Source organism: Microcaecilia unicolor, chromosome 10 (genome assembly GCF_901765095.1).
Source record: "Microcaecilia unicolor chromosome 10, aMicUni1.1, whole genome shotgun sequence".
NCBI classification, from domain to species: Eukaryota; Metazoa; Chordata; class Amphibia; order Gymnophiona; family Siphonopidae; genus Microcaecilia; species Microcaecilia unicolor.
The window spans coordinates 218,172,623-218,197,601 of NC_044040.1; the positions used below are offsets into that span (position 1 = coordinate 218,172,623).

The window sequence follows — 24,979 nt, forward strand, 5'->3', positions numbered from 1 at the left end:
TTACCTGGCAGCTCCGCAGTAACTCTCAGATCCCCTCCTGCATGACCTCATCTGTGGCTACGACACTGGCCCCAGCCACAACGTGACATCAAGCCTGTTATGCCCTTCTGAACCCTGGTGCCTGGTAGGCACTATATCACCCTGCCTCTGCCTTCAAATCTCCAACTTCCACTTCTGGGCTCCTCCATTACCCTTTTGTGGCATCTTATTCTGTAATTCTTGGGATAATGAAAGAGTCTTTGAGCAGGACAGCTGGGATTTGTGATGTTCGCCAGATTGCTGTGCAGCAGCAGCTTCACACCCTTGTGAATTCTGTGCAAGAGAAAGCGGCCCCTCTAATTCTAGCTAATTTGTCCTCAAGTCAATAAACCTCCACTTTCAGAAAATGAAATGAAGTCGATATTTAAAGGCTCTTATCTGGTTAGCAGGTGCTGGAACCTGCATAAGTGCTGGCCTGTGGAATATTCAGCGGTACTGACCAGATAGTGGTGCTGAACATTTCCTGATCTCCTCAACACTGTTTTGATACTGCCAAGGTAGTGTGGGGGCAGCGCTTGGAAGGAGCTGAAGGTTATCCAGTTAGTGAGATTATTCAGTCCGCTAACCGGAAAACTATCCCAATAAAGTTAGGACAGCAAAAAGGTTGGCCTAACTTTATCCGGTTAGCTCTCTCTTCTGATTATGGGTTGCTGAAAAATGAAAGCCCCCATTCCCTCCGCACACTCACAGTACTGCTGCCCCAGAGCCTTCCTGGCATTTCCACTTAATATATCAAAGATTAATACCATATATTGGCAAGGAACTTGCTGAATACCACCAATGCAAGTTTCTCTTGGTAACTAAGTCCAAAATTACCTTTATCTCAACCTATAGTTTTAAAAAAAAGAGGAAAAAAACACTTCAGAAGCTCAGACTACCGTCAAAGACAAACTTTCTGCTGAGCACGCTTCCTCAGTCTCAAAAAAAAAAAAACCTTCCAATAATTACTTTATTTTCATGTTCATATTTTTTCAAAATTTAAATTACATCAATATTTCCAAGCTGAAGGTTGTCACTGGTTCACTCAACGGGGCACCACTGTTTCACATAAAGCTTCCTCAGGAGGGAATGTGTCCTCTCTATGCAGCTTTCTCTCCTAGATTAGTTACCAACAGAAACTTGCATTGGTGGCACTTAATATACCAGTAAGACAGAACAGCATACCTTTATCATGAGACCACAGTACTAAAATGCAACTTCTTTCTATAGCAATCATTCTTCTTTCCAACCTCATTATAGGCCTCAAAGGTCTTCACATTAGCCACTGGCACTGGGAGATTTGGCCTGATTTTGAGTATTGACTAAGCCCACCCTCAGAGACCACAGCGAGTCAGAGCTGCAATCTGCTAGGAAACAATAACCCATCTCCAGGAGCACAAAGTCATTCAGACCATGACTGGCAAATAAGTGTGCGCTGCTGGATCCACCAGGTGCTAAAAATGTATTCTGCATGCCCTATGCTACCTGAATAAAATGAAGCCCAGCGACTCCACGGCAGCTCGCCTGACATCATCGTTGACATCACTCACCTAAAAGAAAGAAAGACAAGAGTAACCATAAGACAGTCTGAGACATCCAGGGAAACTTCCCAGCCATAAACTGCACGAGCCTTATGCTACCTTTCTCCTAGCGTCTGTCCACTTACTCTGCCATATCATGAAAGAACAGCGACAGTAGCATAGCAGGTGATGCAAAAACCAAGCAATCACAGTCAACAGCTCAACTAGAAAGTTTATCCCGAGAGCTGTGCGCACTTTAACTTCACCTCTCCCATAATGGTTCACAAAGTCTCTTTCAGCAAGTCACTGCATAGCCGCACCATGCACTACACGCAGGCTGCCATGATTCTGACGTCTTTTGCAGCAAAACAGCCGCACCTGCTTGACAGAGTAATGCACCAGGTTTTCCTGCAGGAAAGGTGTAGCCTTGCAAAGCTCATTCCAGGGAAGGGGCACCTTCTCCCCCCCCCCCCCCCCCCCCCTCCTCCTACATGCCTATGGCTTGCTGTGCCTGGCTCAGGTTACAAGAACAGTCTGTTCCTAACATACAGTAAAAACCACAGGGATGCAAAGCATTCCAATGCCTGACATCATTAGTGTAAAAGGTGCATAAGATTGGCAGATTAGAGCAAAGTTTGGGAGACCAGCAACAGAGAACACCTCATGGCCAGGAACAGATGGGTTGAGAAGTTCAGACAAGTACAGAAGAAGAAAGGTCAATGAAAGTAGCACACATAATCAGCAGAGGGATCCAGGAAACCAACATGAGCAATTAAATAAAAGTCTTGCTGTTATATTACACAGTCATCTGCTACAATCAGTCCTAAGCAGGGCCTACACTGCCTCCTTCTGACTGACTGGTTATTCCCACAGTACATGTTTCTTCTTCTTCTTCTTCTTAGCTCCTGCATAGTCAACTCAGCTGAGGAAAATCAAACTGCATTCTTTCTTTTTAACACACCCATGAATAAGAACCCTGTCTCCTACTGTCTGACCGAGGGGGGGGGGGGAGGAGGAACCTCTTATTCCTTCAGCGTCACTTTCCAAGCTGACCTCACACATCTCTACCATTTGCATGAATTCCTGAAGCAAATCATGTCTACAGGGAAACGGTTCCCTTCTTAGGTACCAAAGCTAGGGTGGGATGGTGGGGGGCTTAAAACTGTAGTAAAATTAGAAACATAACTTGCAAAACCACATGGATATCCAGAATAAAATAAAAAAGAAATCACCCCATCTACTCCTATATATGTTAGCAAGGATAGGGCAGGAGAGAGCTGAAGCAGGGACAGTGATGCTGTCAGCTGAGATAACAGCGTCTAACAGGGAGCAGAGGGGAACTCAGGACGGATTCCATGACTGTCCTGAATACACACTGTAAGCATTACTTCCTACCAGGGAACAGCGGGGGACTGATTATGACTGTCCAGAATATACAGTGTGAGTATTCCTTCTTAATAGGAAGCAGAAAGGGACTAAGGACAGTTACTATGACTGTCCTGAATATACAGGATTACTTCCTAGCAGGGAGCAGAGGGTGACTCAGGATGGATGTATGACTGTCTTGAATACACAGTGTAAGCACTGCATCCTATCCACACTATTTTATAATGGATTTTTGTTACCCTTTGGTTTGCTGGAAGACTAAAGATTTGCTGTGATAGAATACCACTGAAGCCAAAGGAGGTTATGTCCAGAGGCACTGGGACCACTTTACCTGGTCTGTAACCCAACAAACTCCAAGCTTCCTCACTCCCCTTATCAGCCTTACATGCTCTGGCTACAGAGGGCTCTCAGGGCACATAAGAACATAAGCGTTGCTATACTGGGACAGACTGAAGGCCCATCAAGCCCAGTATCCTGTTTCCAAATGTGGCCAATCCAGGTCACGAGTACCTGACAAGATCCCAAAACAGAATACATTTTAAGCTGCTTATCCTAGAAATAAGCAATGGATTTTCCCAAGTCCATCTTAATAATGGCTTATGCACTTTTCTTTTAGGAAGATATCCAAACATTTTTTAAACCACACTAAGCTAACTGCTTTTACCACATTCTCTAGCAACGAATTCCAGAGTTTAATTACACTGAGTGAAGAAATATTTTCTCCGATTTATTTTAAATTTACTACTTTATAGCATCATTGCATGCCCCCTAGTCCTAGTATTTTTGAAAAGAGTATACAAGCAATTCACGCCTACCCATACCACTCCATTCATTATTTTATATACCTCTATCATACCTCCCCTCCAAGCTGAAGAGCCCTAGGCGCTTCAGCCTTTCCTCATTGGGAAGTCGTCCTATCCCCTTTATAATTTTTGTTACCCTTCTCTGTACCTTTTCAGTTTCCACTATATCTTTGTTTGAGATATGGTGACCAGAATTGAACACAATATTTGAGGTGTGGTCATACCATGAAGTAATACAAAGGCATTATGACATCCTCATTTTTGTTTTCCATTTCTTTCCAAATAATACCTAACATTCTATTTGCTTTCTTTGCCGCCGCTGCACACTGAGCAGAGGGTTTCAATGTGCTCTCGACGATGACACCTAGATTCTTTCCCTGGTCGGTGACTCTTAATATGGAACCTTGCATCACGTAGCTATAGTTCAGGTTCCTCTTTCCCACATGCATCACTTTGCACTTGCTCACATGAAACGTCATCTACCATTTGGATGCCCAGTCTCCCAGTCTCATAAGGTCCTCTTGAAATTTTTCACAATTCTTTTGCGATTTAACAACTTTGACTAACTTTGTGTTGTCGGCAAATTTAACTGCCTCACTAGTTACTCATATATCTAGATCATTTATGAATATAGTAAAAAGCATCAGTCCCAGCAAAGACCCCTATGGAACCCCCACTATCTACCCTTTTCCATTGATAATACTGACCATTTAACCCTACTCTCTGTTTTCTATCTTTTAACCAATTTTTAATCCACAATAAAACACTACCTCCTATCCAATGACTTTCCAATTTCTCTGGAGTCTATCATGAGGTACTTTGTCAAATGCCTTTTGAAAATCCAGATACATATTATCGACCGGCTCACCTTCATCCATATGATTGTTCACCCCTTCAAGGAAATGTAGTAGATTGGCGAGGCAAGATTTCTCTTCACTAAATCCATGTTGGCTTTATCTCATTAATCCACGCTTACGTATATGCTCTGTAGATTTGTTCTTTATAATAGCATCTACCATTTTGCCGACGTCAGGCTCACCAGTCTGTAATTTCCTGGATCACCTCTGGAACCCTTTTTTTTTTTTTTAATCTGCATTACATTGACCACCTTCCAATCTTCAAGTACCATACATGAGTTTAAAGATAAATTACGTATTACTAACAATAGTTCTGCAAGTTCATTTTTCAATTCAATCAATACTCAGATGTATACCATCCGGTCCAGGCGATTTGTTACTCTTCAATTTATCAAATAGTCCTATTATATCTTCCAGGTTCACAGAGATTTGATTCAGTCTCTGACTCGTTAGTACTGAATACCATTTCTGGCACCGGTATCTCTCCCACAGCTTCCTCTGTGAAGACCAAATCAAATAATTAAATCTCTCTGCTATGGCCTTGTCTTCCCTAAGCCCCCTTTACCCCTCGCTCATCCAGCAGTCCAACTGATTCCCTTGCCGGCTTCTTGCTTTTAATATACCTAAAAGATTTTACTATGTGTTTTTTAGCCTCCAACGCAATCTTCTTTTCAAAGTCTCTCTTTGCCTTCCTTATCAGCACTTTGCATTTGACTTGTCATTCCTTAAGCTGTTTCCTATTATTTTCAGTTGGATCCTTCTTCCATATTCTGAAGGATTTTCTTTTAGCTCCAATAGCTTCCTTCACCTCACTTTGTAACCATGGCAGCTGTAGTTTGGTCTTCCTGCCTCCTTTTTTAATACATGGAATATATTTGGCTTGGGCTTCCAGGATGGTATTTTTGAACAACATCCACACATGATGTACATTTTTGACCTTTGCAGCGGCTCTAAGTTTTTATTTCACCGTTCTTATTTTATCATAATCTCCTGTTTGAAAGTTAAATGCTAACATATTGGATTTCCTGTGTGTACTTACTCCAGAGCTTATATCAAATCTGATCATATTATGATCACCATTATCAAATGGCCTCAACACAATTACCTCCGGCACCAGATCATGTGCTTAAACAAGGACTAAGTCTAGAATTGTTCCTCCTTTTTGGCTCCAGTACCAGCTGCTCCATAAAGCAGTCCTTGATTTCATCAAGCAATTTTACCTCTCTAGCATGCCCTGATGTTGCATTTACCCAATTGTGGGGTGACTGAAATCACCCATTATTATTATATTCCCCAGTTTCTTTGCCTCCCTAATTTCTGATAACATCTATCTGTTCATCCTGGCCAGGTGGACAATAGTACACTCCTATCATTATCCTTTTCCCCTTTACATATGAAATTTCAATACATAGGGATTCCAAGATGTGTTTCGTGTTCTGCAGAAATTTTAGTCTATTCGATTCAAGGCCCTCCTTAACATATAATGCTACCCCCTCCACCAATTCGATCTACCCTATCACTGCAATATAATTTGTATCCTAGTATGACAGTGTCCCACTGGTTATCCTCCTTCGCCAGTCTCTGAGATGCCCGTTATATTTCTTTTTTCATTTAGTGCAACATATTCTAGCTCTCCCATCTTATTTCTTAGGCTTCTGGCATTCCCATATACACATTTCAAACTATGTTTGTTGTTCCTATTTACATCTTGCTCAGCAGTTGACAAAGATAATGTGCAATCTGTCTTCTTTTATTTTTGTCTACTATGGTCTCTATTGCCACCTCCTATCGGGATGCCCTATCTCCCCTTTTTTGGGAATATTTTTGAAAGATACCATGTTCCGAACCATGAACTTCTGAGCGACTGTCGGCCTTCCCCCAGTTTCTAGTTTAAAAGCTGCTCTATCTCCTTTTTAAATGCCGATGCCAGCAGCCTGCTCCCACCCTGGTTAAGGTGGAGCCCATCCTTTCGGAATTAGCTCCCCCTTCCCCAGAATGTTTTGCCCAGTTCCTTACAAATCTAGAACCCTCCTCCCTGCACCATCGCCTCATCTACAGATTGAGACTTCGGAGCTCTGCCTGTCTTTTGGGCCCTGACCATGGAACAGGGCGCACTTCTGGACTTCAGCTTTCTACCTAGGAGCCTAAATTTGGTTTCCAGAACCTCTTCCCCACATTTTCCTATGTCAGTGCTATCTACATATACCAAGACAGCCGGTTCCTCTCCTGCACTATCTAAAACCCTATCTAGGTGAGGCATGAGGTTTTCCACCTTCGCACATGGCAATCCTCACAGGTTAGCAGCAATTTCTAATCCCAGAAGCATCCATAATACTCACAGCCACATGCAGAAGACGGCGGATTGCCTTGTTGTTGCCTGATCCACAGTAAGCCATTGCTACGGTGTACATTCCTGATCGGCGCAGGATGGGGTCCTGGATGAGAAACAGTTAACAGCTCTTCAATTCTAAATTAAGGTCTAGAAGCATCATTTCTCTCTTGTACATAAAATACATACAAGAAACAGTCCCTGCACCATAAAGCTTACAAATCTACAGGCTAACCCCCCCCCCCCCCCCCAAGCTCAGACGCCTAGAACACTTTGCCTAAAAACGTAATGAACATTTAAAGCAGATATAGATGGGATGATGGCAGCTGCTCTGTGCTATGAAACAAGACACTTGGATCCTAGACTGGCTCAGTCTTGCGGTTGCAGAGAAAGAACAGTTGTACCTCTCACAGCCACAGGACAGCACTGCATTAGTAGGAACATGGGAGCGACAGATGCAAATCCACTGACCTTGTCCCTGCAGAGAGACTCTATAAGTGCGTCTGCCTCCTCCATCCTGCCGTACATCACCAGAGCAATGCCAACAGCAAGACCCCGCAAGATCTTCTCGTGTTGCGTCTCCTGCGCGTACCCCACCATGTCCTCAATGGCTTGGGCATTCTTCGATCCCAACATGACCAGACCAAGAGCCAGACCAGCTGCCTCTCCTGCATGACAGAAAGCAAACTTCTGTTTAAATGGAAAACAACAGTGCAGTGGTACAGTTAATTTCCTGAACCCAGCTCTACAGGACTTACATTCAAGTACAAGAAGTATTTCCCTACTCTGGAAGGTTTGAGTTTGCAACAGAGGGAAGGGAAAGGGGAAGCAATTTCGGATTTAGCTCACGGTGAGTGGCATTCAGGTACACTATGAGGCTCATTTTCAAAGCACTTAGCCTCCCAAAGTGCTTTGAAAATATGCCTATATGTATTCTACCTGTATCACTGGGACAAGGTCATAAGGAGCATCAGCGAGAGTAGTGGGATTTGAACCCTAGCTTCCTGGTTCTCAGACTGCTGCTCTAAGTATGCTTCTTACTCAACGAAGATTTCCAGAGGGGGAGCATACGCGGAGGTTCGAGCTGAGTTGATGCTGTGACTGCTGCTCATGGAGTCGTTCCCTAATGAGGACACAAAAGGGCAAAGCATGTACCTTTCCCACACAGGAGGGTGCTGGTGACCTCCCCGGACAGTGGACCCTCAATCAATTTGCGGTTCCCAAGATGGCGGTCGATGCTGAAGGAGCAAACTATGTTGGAGCCTTAGTGCGTGCTAATGGGGATGATTTTTCCTTCAGCCATGAAGCGCATAGTACTCCTCAGATACCCAGAAGTGCCGGGTCTGCAGCTTTCAGCATTCTGTTATGATTTTGGGTTATCAAATTTTTATATTTCCTGATTTTTCCAGACCTACACAAGTTAGGCGCAAGGCTTTTGTAGCCTTCAGGGCCCATGTGCTGGCTTTGGGGGCTTCTTTTTTCTTAGTGCTGGGGAGGAGCTGTCTTGGTACATGTAGGTACCAATGGTATAGGAAAATGTGGGAGGGAGGTTCTGGAAGCCAAAAGTTTCCCTGTAAATATTGTATTAACTTTAAAGATTCTAATTATGTTTTCTTTGACCCTAAACATTTAAAGAGGTTTTTTTTTGGAAAGCAAAAAGGCTTCTTCAGACTGCCTCGTCCCAGTGAAATACTGTTTAGGAAATTTCTCCTCCTATTTATTTTGGTCTCCCTTGTGAAATTTCCTTAAATTATTATTCCTATAGTCTTCTCCTGTTTTCTTCATGCAGGGGTTGGTTCTCTCTCTCTCCTCCCCCCTCCCTACGACAATATTGCAATTGTTTTAGACCCCCTGGTTTCTTTTTTTTTCTATTTTTCCTGACTGTGCAATATTGTCTTTCTTGATCAAGTTCTGCTTGACCTATTGTATTTGAAGACTTATAAATAAATACTAACAAAAAAACAAACAAAAAAAGATTTCCAGAAGCTGAATCGGAGGGGGCATTATGGTTAGGCTCCATGACATGTACCCCACAAACAAACTGTTTCAAATAAGGGAGAAGAACTACATAAGAACAGCCATACTGGGTCAGACCAATGGTGCATCTAGCCCAGTATCCTGCTTCCAGCAGTGGCCAACCCAGGTCACAATTACCTGGCAGAAACCCAATAGCTAGCAATATTCCATGCTACCAATCCCAGAGCAAGCAGTGACTTCCTTCATGTCCATTCTCAAGAAGACTATGGACTTTTCCTCCAGGAACTTGTCCAAACCTTCTTTTAAACCCAGATACGCTAACCGCCATTAACACATCTTCCTGCAACAAGTTCTAAAGCTTAACTATTCTTTGAATGAAAAAATATTTCCTCCTAGTATTTCCATGCAATTTCATTGAGTGTCCCCTAGTCTTTGTACTTTTTGAACAAGTGAAAAATCAATTCTCCTTCACCCGTTCCACAACACTCAGGATTTTGCCTTTCCTCATATGGAAGAAGTTCCATTCCCTCTATCATTTTGGTCGCTCTTATTTGAACATTTTCTAATTCCGCTATATCTTTTTTGAGATACGGCAACCAGAATTGAACACAATACTCAAGGTGAGGTTGCACCATACAGCGATACAGAGGTATTATGATATTTTTGGTCTTATTTTGCATCCTTCTCCTAGTAATTTCTAGCATCGTTTGCTTTTTTGGCCACCACCACGCACTGGGTAGAAGATTTCAAAGTATTGTCTACAATGACACTAGGTCTTCTTGAGTGCTAGCTCCTAAAGTGGACCCTAGCATCAGCCCAGCTCAACGAACAGCAGAGGAACAGAGCCTCACATTTTTTTTTTTAATGGTAAAACATGGCATTCATAAAACTAAGACTAGTAGCCAGAGCCCTCCTGCTCCACTAAGCTTCCTGTTCATTTGAAAGCAGAGCTAGGAGCATGGTACCTTCAACTTTCATTCACAGCTACCAACTAGTTTGGCTGTGGCCTTTTATAGGGTAATTCTGAAGCCATTTCAGAGGATAAATCTGTGCTTCAGTGAAGGCAGTGGGTTTTATAAAGTTGCCCACCCTCTGTGTGGGGAAGGGTGTGCATCTGATACCGTTCCACATTTGCTTTTACCTGCTTAAGGGTAAGGCTTGGGGGGGGGAGGGGGTTTGAAATCACACTCACACAATTCCCACTAATTAACATCCTGCATTAATTTTCTAAGTGACAGAATGCAGGAATATTTCACCAGTGCAGGCAGTAATAAAAGTTCCTCCTTATCTTACTATAGCCATCTGACTTCATTCACCGCGGAATTACCTAGTATTTAATCTCACTGCTCTTTCCCAGTCAGGGGTACTTGGGCTTGAGTTTGGACTCATCCCCTGTCATCTAGCCTAAATTGCTTTGCTCATTTTACCTCTGAAAAGCTGTCATGAATTCCAGGTACCAGAACTGAGCTATTGGTACAAGGTACCAATCTCAATTGCTCTCTCCCCTCCCCACCCCAAATCATCCTGGAGTAGCTCCTGTTTGGATGAAAGTGTTAGTTATGATGAGAAAATCATTGCTTGCCTGTGACAGCATCATCCTGGTACAGGTTGGTTTTCAGCAGGTCATACACGTCTTGACGGGCAGTGCCCATTGCCGCCAGACCCAGACCCAGGCAGCCCCCATGACGCACAATCTGCAGAGGGACAGAAAAGATACAGTGCCATACTTGAGAACTGGTCCTACTCGAGGGCAAGTGTTGCTGACATTTTTATTCCCAAGTTCAAATATCAGATGAATCAGCTCCACTCTGGGAGAGCCGAATGCAGTGCTTCTGCTATGATGATTAGGGATGTGCATTTTTGTTCCATTTTATTTCCTAACGCAGGCCTTGACACATTTTCTGTGAATTTAGGAGTCTGCAGAAAAAAAAAAACAGAGGCACCCCCTCCCCAACGGCCATTCTCTCCACTGAAGTGAGGAGTGGGGGAGGAGATTTCTGAGGCTTCTGCACCTGCTTTAATGCAGGCTTTGACAATTTGTTTTTGGATTTACAAAGCAGGAACCAGTGGCTGAGACTTTTCCCAACCCCCACCGCCAGTGTCTCCACTGAAAAGAGGAGCAGGAGGTAATTTCTTCTGACATCTACTGCAGCTCCTTTAGGGATAGATTTACTACGACTCTTATCCCATTCCTTGCTCAACAGAAAGGAGAAATGAGACCTTACCTGCTAATTTGCTTTCCTTAAATCCCTCCGGACCGGCCTGCTGGAAGGCGTGCACAACCCATCAGTCCAATCCTGGGCCGGTCCGGAGGGATGCTAAGGAAAGAGAACTTAGTAAATCAGGCCCTTAATGTATCCATAAACACCACTGGCAAAAATACAAAGCCAACAGCATCCTCCTCACCCATTCTTGAGTTTCCTCTATTTCTACTACTTTCTCTTTTAGCTTATTCTTCCCTTAAAACTGTCTACCTCTCAGCCCTTAACCTTCACCCCAGCTAGCCAGTCAATGTCCCTCCCTCACAGTCAAGCAGGCCTGCCCGAGTCTCCCACCTTCAGTTTGCAAGACCATCACCCACCTTCCCCAGCCTTCATCTTGTCAGTCTCTCCCCTCCTAGTCCCCATTACCAACAGCTGCTCCCATAAAGAGGACCTTCCTGCTCTGTGAATCTCATTATTCTATGTACGTCTGAGCCATGAGGTGCAGAAACACTTGAGCTGGTCTTGTGAGACTTGAGACCAGGATTAAATTCAATGCTGCAACATTAACATATAAGGTTCAGCACAGTAGTCTTCCTGCTCATCTCTCCTCTGTGGTGATTCCCTACACCCCCCCCCCCCTTCGTACTTTACATTCATTGCATGACAAGTTGGTTCTCCCTCACCCCTCTCAAGCCTGACTAGAGTCGACAAGATCGAGTGCCTTTTGTTTCACCTGCATTATGGAATTCGTTACCACAACATCTTTGCCTTGATACTTCATATTCTTCATTTAAAACACTCTAAAGCCATACTTTTTTCAGCAGGCCTATAGCACATGACTAGGTTTATTTTTGCAATGGGGAATGGGGGGTTGTAAAATGTTTGTTACGAATGTTTTATCTTGGTTTGAATTCTAGCTAATTTGTCTGTGGTAGGTCTTTCCTATCTACTTATTGGTGTTCCTTTCTGATTTCCTGTTTTATTATTATTTTATGTAAACCGCTTTAATTTGCACAAAAACAGTATATTAAATTTTAATAAACAATCACACTAAGACATTACATGACACTATGAGTTTTTGCTTCTGTGGAAAGTTTCTCTTCATATTCTTTTTTAGCTTTTTTTATCATCAGTGCTTTACATCTAACTGGTCAGTGTTTATGTTGCTTATTTGTTTCATTTGGAGCCTTGCTCTTTTAGCTCTAATAGCTAAATGTCACCTTTTAGCCATGCTGGCTGTCGTTCATTCCACCTTTATTAATACGTGGAATACATCTGATCTGGGCTTCCAAGATGGTATTTTTAAACAATGTCCATTACCTGATTTAAAGTCCTAACCTTTGCAGCTGACCCTTTTTGCTTTTTTAAACATTTTTCTTTTCAGTTTATCATAGTCACCCTTTTGAAAATTAAACACTGCTACAGTAGATTTCCTTATTGACTTCCACATATTAGCTCAAATTTCATACTAATCCCTGCATTCCACTAAGGACTAGATGTAAAATAGCTCCATCTTGTCGGCTCCTAGAATTTTACTTCCCTCTCTGATGTGACATTTATCCAATCAATAATGTGGCAATTGAAATCACCCATTATTATACTGTTGCCCAATTTGCAAGCTTTCCTAATTTTTGTAAACATTTCTTCATCTGTCTGTTCATTCTATCCTTGTGGACAGCAGTACAACCCTACCAGAATACTCCTTCCCTTCACACATGGAATTTCAATCCCATAAGGATTCCACACTGCTGTTTGACTCAATCATATAACCCAACACCCCCTCTCCAACTTGATTCACTCTATCATTGCAATATAATTTGTACGCTGATAACACAGTGTCCCATTGATTGTCCTCCTTCCACTAGGTTTCAGAAATTTCAATTCATATTTTCTGTTCATATTTGAGGTATGCTATAACTGTCCTTGGCCTCTAGAGGGCACTGGAGTACACGGCATTAGGGATGTGCATTCATTTCCCATGTCATTTTTAATCCAAAGTTTTGAGGCTTTTTTCCTGTTCAATTAATAGTGTTCACTGTCTATTCTATTTGAACAAAAGGGCTCATTATCGCAAAACAGTGCACCCTTTTGCTTAAATAGTGCATACTACCGCAAAAGAGTGTGTACTGACAACACTGCTCTGAAACGGAACAAATATTAGAAAATGAAAAATCTAAAACAGAAGAGAACAAAATGAAAACGTTTGCCCTGCACACCCCTACTCAGCACTAGATAGAGAGAAAAGTAGAGAGCAAGAGCCTCCTGGGGAAAGAAGTTGCAAAGGAGGTCTTAGTGCTTACATCATTGCTGGCATTCTTTAACTGGTTAAGCAGGTAGTCGATGATGTCTCCACCATGATTGGCATGAATGAGGCCTAAAGCGTACAGCCCTCCTCCCTCCTGGTAGGCTGAGCCAGGAGACGTATCCTTGGGCAGGTATGTGGCCATCAGCTGTAGTGCTTCCTTCTCGTGGCCCTGAAAGTTCATTGAGAGACAGTGTTCAGGTACCAACAGAAATTACAGCTGATGCTTCCCAGTCTCATGCTGCTGTTATAGACAGCAAATTCTCAGCAATCAAATCCCCGATTCTCTAAAGCTTCAGAGACGTGCTTCTTTCTTCTCCGTTACCTACAAGGCTGAAAGAATTACTCTACCTTGTGTATGACACCTAGGCTGGCTGTGGCTGTAAACTTGGCCCAGTTAGTGGCTCTTGCCAGCCATTCCAAATTATCTCTGCAAGAAAAAAAGAATCCGTGACAGTATCAAGTAGAACGACACACATCATTGTGCTACCAAGTCACCATAACAATTCCTAGAGCAGCACAGCACTAACTGCTGCCAGACAGCAGTACTGAAGCATCACAGACTCAACGTTTCCAAGGCAGCTTCTCATTTATCCATGCTACAGGCAGTTCATCCTTGGAGCTCAGAATCTTCTCACCCACCCCCATCCTCACTCTGTGCAACCCAGAGGTTCAACAGCAAAGACACCAAATGATCCTGTAATACCACACTTAACTAGTTCAAGGCTCTAAAAAGCTGAATTTGTAACAGGCTGTTTCGGGCTGAATTACTGCATTATCCTCAGTGCAAAATACCCTACTAAATACATATAGAAGTGTCTAAGCCAGTCCCTGTAGCTAAATCAGCGTTTTACCTACAGAACGGACTGTTCACCCTGTGCTTTGCTCCCCACCTGCAGGCACTGAAGTTATCCTCAGGGGAGGGGGGCATCAGGGATTAAAATCTGTACAAGCGGATACTTTTTCCTTAGACAATTATCAAACTAGAAATATGTGCATACTTTCACTTTGAAAGTTGGTACAGGGTCCACAAGTGGAAAGTACCCACAGACTATACAAAAAGCACCCCCCTTCTTGAACAGATTTCTCCACTTGTGTTCTGGGTGGGGTAAGTCAGATAGCCAGTGCCTTACAAGAATGAACAAACATCAAAACCAGGCCTGTTACTCCATGATGCACTTACCAGTTTCAGCATCCTCCTGTTTATTCTACTCTGCCTGACTAAGCTAGTTGAATTTTACCTAGAAAAGAATGAAGAGTTCCTTTTCCTATTGCTCACATATTGGGATGAGGGCAGAGCTTGCCCAGAACTTGATGTGTTATTTTTCAGGTTGTGTGTCAGCGAGTGAAGGCTCCATACAAGAAACAACTTGCTTTGGTACAAACAATTCCCTTTTAAATGGTGTGCACAAGAAAGAATCCTTGTTTTTTGGGGTCCATTTGGTGTAAAACATGTGCATGGCTGCTTTTATTCTCATACTTTAGACTAATTCTCAACAGGAACCCTCCCTTCTCTGAAAATACTTGTAACATATATGCACTAAGAATGGCCACAGACTTTGCATCAGCTCTTTCTATAAGCTGATTTCCACTGGAAGACAGTGTGCTAATTTTGACTGTTTCATTCTCCCAAACTTACATGCCTTGGAAACATTTCTTTTTAACCTGGCTCAGTGAAAGCCCACATGTACTTTTACCACACTGAGGGCTGGGAATGATCAGAGAGTTATTTTACCCTCTGTAAAAAGCTTTTGAAAACTGCTCTGTATTGCAAATCATCTCAAAACATTTTTGGGATGATTTGCAAATGCATTTTTTGAGCCGCCAGTAATGTTATCAAGTTAAACACATATACAATAAGAGCTCTCCATTCTCCCCCCAAAAACACATACTCTAAGGAGGTCAAAGCAGAGCTCCACTTACCGAAGGAACTGGTCACTGGTTGTTCCACAGTGCATAAACGAGTTTGCTATGACTGTTGCCGTGTGACACACTGAATTCCGAACAGCATCCTGGAAAGAAATGAAACGTATGTCTGTGAAAAGGAAACACACCCGTACAGGAGACAGAAGAAATAAGGAGTAGCCATACTGGGACAATCTAGCCCAACAGTGGCCAAGCCAGGTCACAAGTACCTGGTAGAAACCCAAATCGGGGCAACATTCCACGCTACCTTCCCCGTGTCTGTCCCAGGTACAATACTTAGATTGAGCACCCTCTAGGGACAGAGAAAGTACTTGCATATAATATATGTAAACCGCTTTGGTTGTACCCAAATGTATATCAAATTCATGACCCTTTACCCTTTAAACTCAATTGTTTGACTAGACCTAAATTGGCACTGAATTATTCACAATTTGTGGCCTTTAAATTCTTTAAAAGTTGCCAAAAATTGTACGTGCAATTTAATTGAACGAGCCAATTACTGCAAATTGGCTTAACGAGCAATTGCCACTGATTTAATTTAAATTTACATGCGTAAATTTAGGTGTGGGACCCAGGCAAGTAATAAAAAAAAAAAAAGGGGACAGAAATGGGAGTCATGGGCAGAGCGAGGGCGCTCCTAACATTTACACACATTGCTATAGAATAAGGGGGATACATGCCTAATTTTCACATCATTTTAGTTGGTGCAAATGGCTGCACCTAGAGGCATAAGCGCTATTCTAGAAACTGCGCCCAACTTATAGAATAGTGCTTTTATCAGGCACCACACATAGAATCTAGCCCCCCACTGCATTAGTGAGGTATAGAATAGGGGCAAAAAGATGGCACCTAAATACTACAGCGCACAACTGCAAAGGGGACATATATGAGCAGGGTATAAGTGGGTCAGGGCTACGATGATTACTTTAGTGCACACTGGCAGTTACATGCACAACTTCCACATTTAGGTGCCAGCAGCTACGCCTGTTCTACCCCAGGAGTTAAGTGGTCACATCTACATTTAGTATTCTAACAGATCTGGTGTGCGATTACAAAATACTGGCTTGGTGCTCACTTTTTAACTGCCCCCATTTTACAATGTCAACAGAATACACATTAAAATACCTTAGACAGAACAGGGTGTAAGCGGAGATGTCACTTTTAATTCTAACTCCTGTTACTCTGACACCACAGTGCTTCATGTACCATTCAAGCACTAAACAGGTGAAAGTGAGCAGTTCCAATGAACCAAGGCAAAAAAGGAATAAGAGAATCCAAGAATTTTATTCAAAATCAGCCGATCCAAAAGAGACCCGTGTTTCAGCCAAGATTTCTTCCTCAGGGGTCGTAATAGTTCAGTTGAACAAATATCAGAGTCAATGAAAGGAAAAAACATGGGAGCAATGGAGCGATATGTGCTGTGTGGCTTGCCACACAGTCAACTCTCCTCCGAGAGCCAAGCCATGCAGCCAATTAGCGCCAAAGGCCACTTTCACCCATTTTCCGCTTGCTTGACTTTTTGTGAACCCTGCGAGGACCTCCCCCCACCCATCATTTGGATTACTTTATGTACCATAAACATTTCTTGCCAAATTTTGATGCATGCAATGCTCTGGAAGATCGGTGGCATCTGCGTATACTGATTTGCACAAAAATGTTCAATACAATATAAACCCTGTATAATGCATCCCCATATAACGTGGGATCACATATAATTAAAAAAAAAAAAAGTCAAATTGTGTGTTTAGCATATTATACTGTAGATCCATAGCGAATTAATTTAAAATGCAAACACAGACACCCCTCCCCCAAATCTGCTTTACATTGGGCCTACAGTGTATTTACATTTCTGTTCAATTTACAAACAAATTTGAACTATTAGGGAAGAAAACAAATAACTACAGCCTTCTGACTATGCTGTGCACCTCTGCCTCAGACACCCCAACAAATGTCCTTTCTTCATTTGAGCAGGTCACTCTGAAAGACGGCTGTACTAATAGCCAGCTTGTCTGGACTTTTATTTACATCTATATGAACTGCAAGACAAATCATGATGCGTCTACAGAACACTGAAAATATTTAAATGGCATTTCTTACTGGCAATTTTATAAAGGGAACCTTTTACATACAAATGTCTCTGCTAAGTTTCTTTCAAGGAGAATTAGTTTGAAAAACAATCTGAAGGGTCCCTTGGTGTGTAAATAGTTTAATAAATGATAAGTTTATGAGCTGAAACACCTAATTACCATTTGTTGTAAAACTGTGGCTAAAAATGAAGGAAAATCTGGGACTTGCTAAACAGAAGATATATACATACTACTACTTATCATTTCTGTAGCACTACTAAATGTATGCAGCACTGTACACTGGACATAAAGAAACAGTCCTGCTCAACTGAGCTTACAATCTAACTAGGACAGACAAACAAGGCAAATAAGAGATAAAGGAATTACTAAGGTGGGAAAGATAAAACATGGGTACTAGTACATAAGTACATAAGTACATAAGTAGTGCCATACTGGGAAAGACCAAAGGTCCATCTAGCCCAGCATCCTGTCACCGACAGTGGCCAATCCAGGTCAAGGGCACCTGGCACGCTCCCCAAACGTAAAAACATTCCAGACAAGTTATACCTAAAAATGCGGAATTTTTCCAAGTCCATTTAATAGCGGTCTATGGACTTGTCCTATAGGAATCTATCTAACCCCTTTTTAAACTCCGTCAAGCTAACCGCCCGTACCACGTTCTCCGGCAACGAATTCCAGATTAGGAGTTAAAAGCAGAATTAAAAAGGTGGGCTTTTAGCCTAGATTTGAAGACGGCCAGAGATGCAGCTTGACATACCGGCTAAGGGAGTCTATTCTAGGCGTATGGTGCAGCAAGATAAAAGGAACGGAGTTTGGAGTTAACGGTGGAGAAGAAGGGTGCAGATAAGAGAGATTTACCCAGTGAACAGAGTTCCCGGGGAGGAGTGTAGGGAGAAATAAGAGTGTAGAGGTACTGAGGAGCTGCAGAGTGAATGCACTTATAGGTCAATAAGAGGAGTTTGAACTGTATGCGGAAACGGACAGGGAGCCAATGAAGTGACTTGAGGAGAGGGCTAATATGAGCGTAGCGACAGTGGCAGAATATAAGTCGTGCAGCAGAATTTGAACAGATTGACGAGGAGAGAGATGGCTAAGTGGGAGACCTGTGAGAAGCAAGCTGAAATAGTCTAGTGAGAGGTTTGGATAAGGGTGTGCATAAGGATTCTGGTAGTGTGCTCAGAAAGGAAAAGGATGAATTTTGGTAATAAAGAGAAAGAAACGACAGGTTTTAGCAGTCTGTTGAATATGTGCAGAGAAAGAGAGAGAGAGAGAAGTCGAAGATGACCCAAAGTTACAAGCTGATGAGATGGGGAGGATGAGAGTGTTATCCACAAAGATAAAGAATGCAGGAAGAGGAGAGGTTGGTTTAGGGGGAAAAGATAAGAAGCTCAGTCTTGGTCATGTTTAGTTTCAGATGGTGGTGAGACATCCAGGCAGCAATGTCAGACAGGAAGGCTGATACTTTGGCTTGGATTCCTGCTGACATTTCTGATGTGGAGAGGTAGATCTGGGGGTCATCAGCATAAAGGTGATACTGAAAACCATGGGATGGATATACAAGATATAGAGGATTAAGTGACTTGCCCAAGATCACAAGGAGCAGCAGTGGTATTTGAACCAGGCACCTCTGGACGTCAAGACAAGTGCTCTAACCACTAGGCCACTCCTCCACTCTAGAGTTAGTGCACAGAGGTAGTGGGGGTAAGTGGACCGGTGCCTGTACGATAACAGCAGCAGCAGCCCGGTTTATTTCTACTCACAATACATGAAGCTGACTGAACAGAAAAAAACTTTTGCGCACTTTTAGCAGCTGAGAAAGTAGAAGATACAGAGAGTGTTCTTGAAGGCTTCCTTTACACTGAATTAACAAGGGATGTGGGTCATGTATGTACTCTGAGCCTGTCACTCACTACTGCCCAATAATAAAAGCTTCTACCAGAAGTCAGTATCCTGCTAAAAGCCATCCAGTGAGGTGTGGCAAAGCCGAGGCTAGGACTCGCCTGACTGAGGACCACTACAATCCCCAAGCTGGGACCCAGAGGGAAGTGGCACCCACCTTTGTGTTCTTCAGAATCATCAGGTCCGTGTTGTTATTTCGTATCAAAAACTGCAGATGCAACTCAATAGCCATTTCACCACTTAAAATTTTAATCATTTTTGAAATCTGGTCTTTTGGTTCCTGAGTCTGCAAAAAAAAAAAAAAAAAAAAAAAAAAAAGAGGCACTCAGACGGGCACTCCGGCGGGAGACTGGTCCCTGAAATAAATCCCACCTCCCAAAGCTACCGCCAGTCGTACTGCACTTTGAAACATTATGTAAGATTGTTAGTTGGGTTGGGGTTTTTTAAAATATTTTTTATTCAAAGATTTTCTTATACATCAGAGATATTAATCCTAACAACTCTTTAAAGTGTAGGTGTTAAGTAATTTAACAATAGGAACATATAAAATTTTATTACTGTGTTAAGTTAAATAAGCACATAAACATGTAACATGGTAAGAGCTGGGTGAACGATCTATGGGCTCTGAGGGGAAAGGAGACAGCAGTAACAGTACCAGGCAGTTGGTGCTACCCACTCGCAGAGCCAACATATGAACGTGTGACAGATAAACAAAAATGTGGGTCCCTGAATGTCTTTTACCACGTTCCAAGGCTAACCCCTTCCAACCACATTCCAAGCAGAATACTCTCCTCTAGCTCTCATGGTCTGTCCATAGCTGGCTGGGCTGAGATCACCAGATCTACTATACTTGACTGTAACTCGCCTTGAGCTACCAGTGAAAAGGGGTGATCTAACACTGAATAGGTAGATGGTGGCTCTAGCCCTCAAAGCTGGCGGATGCATGAGTCAGATGCCTAAGACAGCACTCCGAGCTGATTGGGAAGGGGGGGGGGGGGCAAGGATTGAACACTTGTGGCTGCCAGAGATGCCCACGTGTGAAGAGACAACCGGGGGGGGGGGGGGGGGGGGGGGAACCCCCAACTATACTCACTGCATCTGTAGATTTCCCAGCAGATGGGCTTCCCGACTTTTCTTCAGCTTCCACCGTTTCACTACACCAGAACAAAAACAAAGTGTAGATAATACACTGCATACACCCACTGACGTCCCTCCTCTGCAAGCACCGACAGGGACCCCAGGTCCTTGGGAGCAAGAGGGAGGTCTTTTCTTTACACCAGCAGTTTCTCTCGCTCCTCTACACTCCGTTTGCTTGGAACAAGAGCTGAGCTCTGGCAACAACAGTCTTCATTACCAACCACCCAGGGACTCTCTGTTTTATTTTATATCCCCAACCCATCTCAACATATTGCAGTTATGGTCCTGGGTCCTTCCAGAACCCTGCAATCGTGGGTCCTGAATACAGAAACTTAAGCGCCACTCTTAAGCAGTAACCATGACTTCCTGTCCCTAATCCATACAGTGGGGGTGACAGGGTGCTCTGAACACTACCTCTGTAGCTTCCCCATTCCTGAGCAATATGGAGAGAAAAGTCAGAAATGGAGATCAGATCACGGTATGGGGCCAGCAGTATGTCAGGTGTTGCTTTGGATTTACAAACAGTAATCTTTTCCCGTTCCACAGATTTCAAGTTTTAAAAGTCAGAGGCTGTAGACAAAACAAGTCATTCTCCCTCTTCTAAAGTTTCACACAACCAATTCTCCCTTTCACTGCTATACCTCCCCTCACCACAACACTTCATATGCTCAATCCCTACTTAGACTGGCTTTACAAGGTTATCTGTAAGAGGCACTGAAAGGTTTATCTATGGCGATGGCCTCCTTTCCAAGAGACTAAACCATTTCAGTTAGATGAATTCTGCTCACCTGTCTCTATCCACTCCAGAGACAGGGACAGTGCCAGTGTTGGTGGAACCAGGCACAGAGGCAATGGGTGTGCCCACAGTGCGTAGGTTTTGGATGACGGCGGATAGGAACTGCTGGCTTGCACTTTCATATAAGTCAAAGCAGATCTGATATGCCGTGAGGAGGCTGTCTTCCTTAACCAACTTCTCCAGAATGTCACTCACTGCCTGGGGGTCATCCAGGAAAATCAGGCACTGGGAAAAGGAGAAGAGACAGAAAAACTTGAATAGAAGGAAAAAGTATGCCACAGATGTATCTGAACTCTCACAGAAATATGTGGAACAAAGCTGCATTTCTGAGCTAGCTGCACTCGATGCAGGGATGGAATGATCAAACGAGCAGCGGCAACCATGCTGTGGCCTACCTGGCAGACATTGATGAAGTCCGGTTTCTCCAAGTTCATGTAGATTTTTACCAGCACTCTCAGCACATTGTTACGGAACTGCTTGTTTTGCATCAGAGACATGCAGACCTTCAGGCTATATGCCAGCATTCCCGGGACATCATTCTGCAACACAAACACAAACAACTCCAGCACGTTCCAACCAAGAGTTACTGCCAAAAAAAAAAAAAAAACACAAACAGCCCTCACCTTGATTACTGTACAAAGTGATACAGTAACATGCCGCCTGCAATAGCACAACCAAAGGAAAAATTAGGCCTTGCCTTTTAATTTTCTTTCCTTTAGACCTACCAGAACCTGTGGTTTGTGCTGAAACAACAGATTGAGACAAAGACTTGTGAGCTTGCCCTATAAGGCCACCGTGTAGCCTTCTATTTTCAGTATTTTGAATGACAAATTGTTCTTCCTTTTTCTTGAGTCCTAAGAACAATACCAGCCGTTTCAAACCTATTTATAACAACCAGCAGAAACAGGACTCTTTAGTAAACACAAAACAGAAACAAGACATAGAGAAGTGCAAAACCCCTGCAGCACTCAAGACCGCCTCTGGTAGGACTTAAGAAAATTAACAGGTAAGACCTAATTTCTCCTTCTTTGTCACCTTTACCAGACCAATCCAGAACCTATAGAATGTAGCAAAGCACTAGTAGCACTATAAAAATGATTAGTTATAGTGGTAGTAAAGCAGTCCTTAAAGTGGATGGGAGTCTGAAATCCCTGCCAGAGTATCTCGAGCCATAGCGGACTATTGTCAAACCTGTGATGCGTGCAAAAGAGTGGGTAAGGCCCAAGACCACCCCCGAGCTCCCCTGAAACCTTTTGAGAGAATAGCTGTGGATACTGTGGGGCCTCTATAGCTGTCCCTAGGCGAACTGGGAAAAAGATATATATTGACAGTGGTGGACTTTGCTACCAGATATCCTGAAGCAGTAACCTTCTCCTCCATAGAATCAGAGAAAATTGCCACTGCCCTGCTAGAAGTATTTTCCCGGGTAGGATACCTGCAAGAAATACCTTCACTGGCTCCCTATCCATTTTCGCATCCTGTTCAAACTTCTTCTACTAACCTATAAATGTATTCACTCTGCTGCTCCCCAGTATCTCTCCACATTCGTCCTTCCCTACACCGCACCTGGAGTATTGTGTTCAGTACTGGTCTCCGTATCTCAAAAAAGATATAGTAGAATTGGAAAAGGTACAGCGAAGGGCGACGAAAATGATAGTGGGGATGGGACGACTTTCCTATGAAGAGAGGCTGAGAAGGCTAGGGCTTTTCAGCTTGGAGAAGAGACGGCTGAGGGGAGATATGATAGAAGTGTATAAAATAATGAGTGGAATGGATCGGGTGGATGTGAAGCGACTGTTCACGCTATCCAAAAATACTAGGACTAGAGGGCATGAGTTGAAGCTACAGTGTGGTAAATTTAAAACGAATCGGAGAAAATTTTTCTTCACCCAACGTGTAATTAGACTCTGGAATTCATTGCCGGAGAACGTGGTACGGGCGGTTAGCTTGACGGAGTTTAAAAAGGGGTTAGATAGATTCCTAAAGGACAAGTCCATAGACCGCTATTAAATGGACTAGAAAAATTCCTCATTTTTAGGTATAACTTGTCTGGAATGTTTTTACGTTTGGGGAGCGTGCCAGGTGCCCTTGACCTGGATTGGCCACTGTCGGTGACAGGATGCTGGGCTAGATGGACCTTTGGTCTATCCCAGTATGGCACTACTTATGTACTTATGTACTTATGTACACCCCTTCCCGTGCACTCCGCTCCATGGATAAATCCTTCTTATCTGTTCCCTTCTCCACTACTGCCAACTCCAGACTTCGCGCCTTCTGTCTCGCTGCACCCTACGCCTGGAATAAACTTCCTGAGCCCCTACGTCTTGCCCCATCCTTGGCCACCTTTAAATCTAGACTGAAAGCCCACCTCTTTAACATTGCTTTTGACTCGTAACCACTTGTAACCACTCACCTCCACCTACCCTCCTCTCCTCCTTCCTGTACACATTAATTGATTTGATTTGCTTACTTTATTTATTTTTTGTCTATTAGATTGTAAGCTCATTGAACAGGGACTGTCTTTCTTCTATGTTTGTGCAGCGCTGCGTATGCCTTGTAGCGCTATAGAAATGCTAAATAGTAGTAGTAGTAGCAAATACCCTCAGACCAAGGGATACAGTTCATGTCTGAGCTGATCCAGAATCTGATGGCACACTGTGGAGTAGAATCTGTACGTACCACATCATATCACCCTGAAACTAATGGGTTGGTGGAGAGATTTAATGGTACATTAAAGCACATATTGAAGACTTTCGTAGAAACAGGAGACTGAGAAAAATACTTATCCTACCTACTGTTTGCTTACAGAGAAATGCCTCAGGGTTCTCCCCATTTGAATTGCTTTAGTTTTGTACTGGTTTAAGTTTCTAGTTTGCACTAATTTCTATTTTGTCAAGCAAACTTCTAATAAAAATATTTGAACTTTAAAAAAAAACACAAACAAACCTCTGCTCCTTGAACCCTGTGTGCACTCTTTAACAGAAAGGCTTTATGTATCAGCAATATAGACTCAGTAAAAATGGCATCCCCGCTCCCCGAGATTCCCCAGTCAAAAGGAGCTATCAAAGGATTTGCAAAAGCCTCTGAAGCTTCCAAAATCCTTCTCTGGGAGTCCATACCCAAAGCCTGGTAGCCAGACTCCTGACGCTGAAGCCACTTCTCAGGAAAAGTGCACCAAAATGGCTACCCATCCATGGATTCTGCCTGAGAGCCATAGGGCTGTACTACCGGAGATAAAAGATCATCATCTTGCCCATCACATGGCTCCCCCTACCCCCACCATGCCCAGCAGCAGTAGAGGGCCTCTGTGACAAGAGGCAAACTCTCCAGCAGTGCCTCAGCTCGCCCCCACATCAAGGAAGTTTAACACACTTCACCAGGGCCGCCATTCTTCTGTGTCAGAGTTTCTTCAGGCGCCAGACCACTCCAGCAATTGAGCCTGCTAAAAATGACTGTCTCCTCGATAGCACAGGTTGGCTGTCTACCCAAACTCCCATGGGGCTGGCCAGTTTAGAGATGACCCCTTCCACCCCTTCAAAACCTGCCATCTGAATGGAATGGCTGACTTGGGTATCATCACACATAGTATGAGTTAGTACAGCAAACAAATACAAGATTCATCTCCTGCTTGTTTTATTATTCTTCTTTCCTTTTTTTTGGGGACAAAAATTAAGAATTCAATAATAAAAGGACATAACTCAGACTTCTCTGAGATATCCCTTCTGCACCATTAAAAAC

The 24,979-nt window shown here is 43.2% G+C and overlaps 1 protein-coding gene across 1 annotated transcript in view; it reads right to left on the reverse strand.

Annotated features, from left to right (window-relative positions):
- Positions 1–24,979, reverse strand: part of PSMD1 (proteasome 26S subunit, non-ATPase 1) — a 188,651-nt gene that overhangs the window by 149,702 nt on the left and 13,970 nt on the right. Inside the window, exons 6-16 of the mRNA XM_030215782.1 lie at positions 21,637–21,780; positions 21,234–21,466; positions 20,402–20,462; positions 19,466–19,594; positions 15,320–15,408; positions 13,748–13,826; positions 13,395–13,568; positions 10,473–10,584; positions 7,385–7,581; positions 6,924–7,019; positions 1,504–1,568 (exon numbers count right to left, since the gene is read on the reverse strand). Coding sequence (XP_030071642.1) covers positions 1,504–1,568; positions 6,924–7,019; positions 7,385–7,581; positions 10,473–10,584; positions 13,395–13,568; positions 13,748–13,826; positions 15,320–15,408; positions 19,466–19,594; positions 20,402–20,462; positions 21,234–21,466; positions 21,637–21,780 — 1,379 coding nt within the window. The remainder of the gene's footprint in view (positions 1–1,503; positions 1,569–6,923; positions 7,020–7,384; positions 7,582–10,472; positions 10,585–13,394; positions 13,569–13,747; positions 13,827–15,319; positions 15,409–19,465; positions 19,595–20,401; positions 20,463–21,233; positions 21,467–21,636; positions 21,781–24,979) is intronic.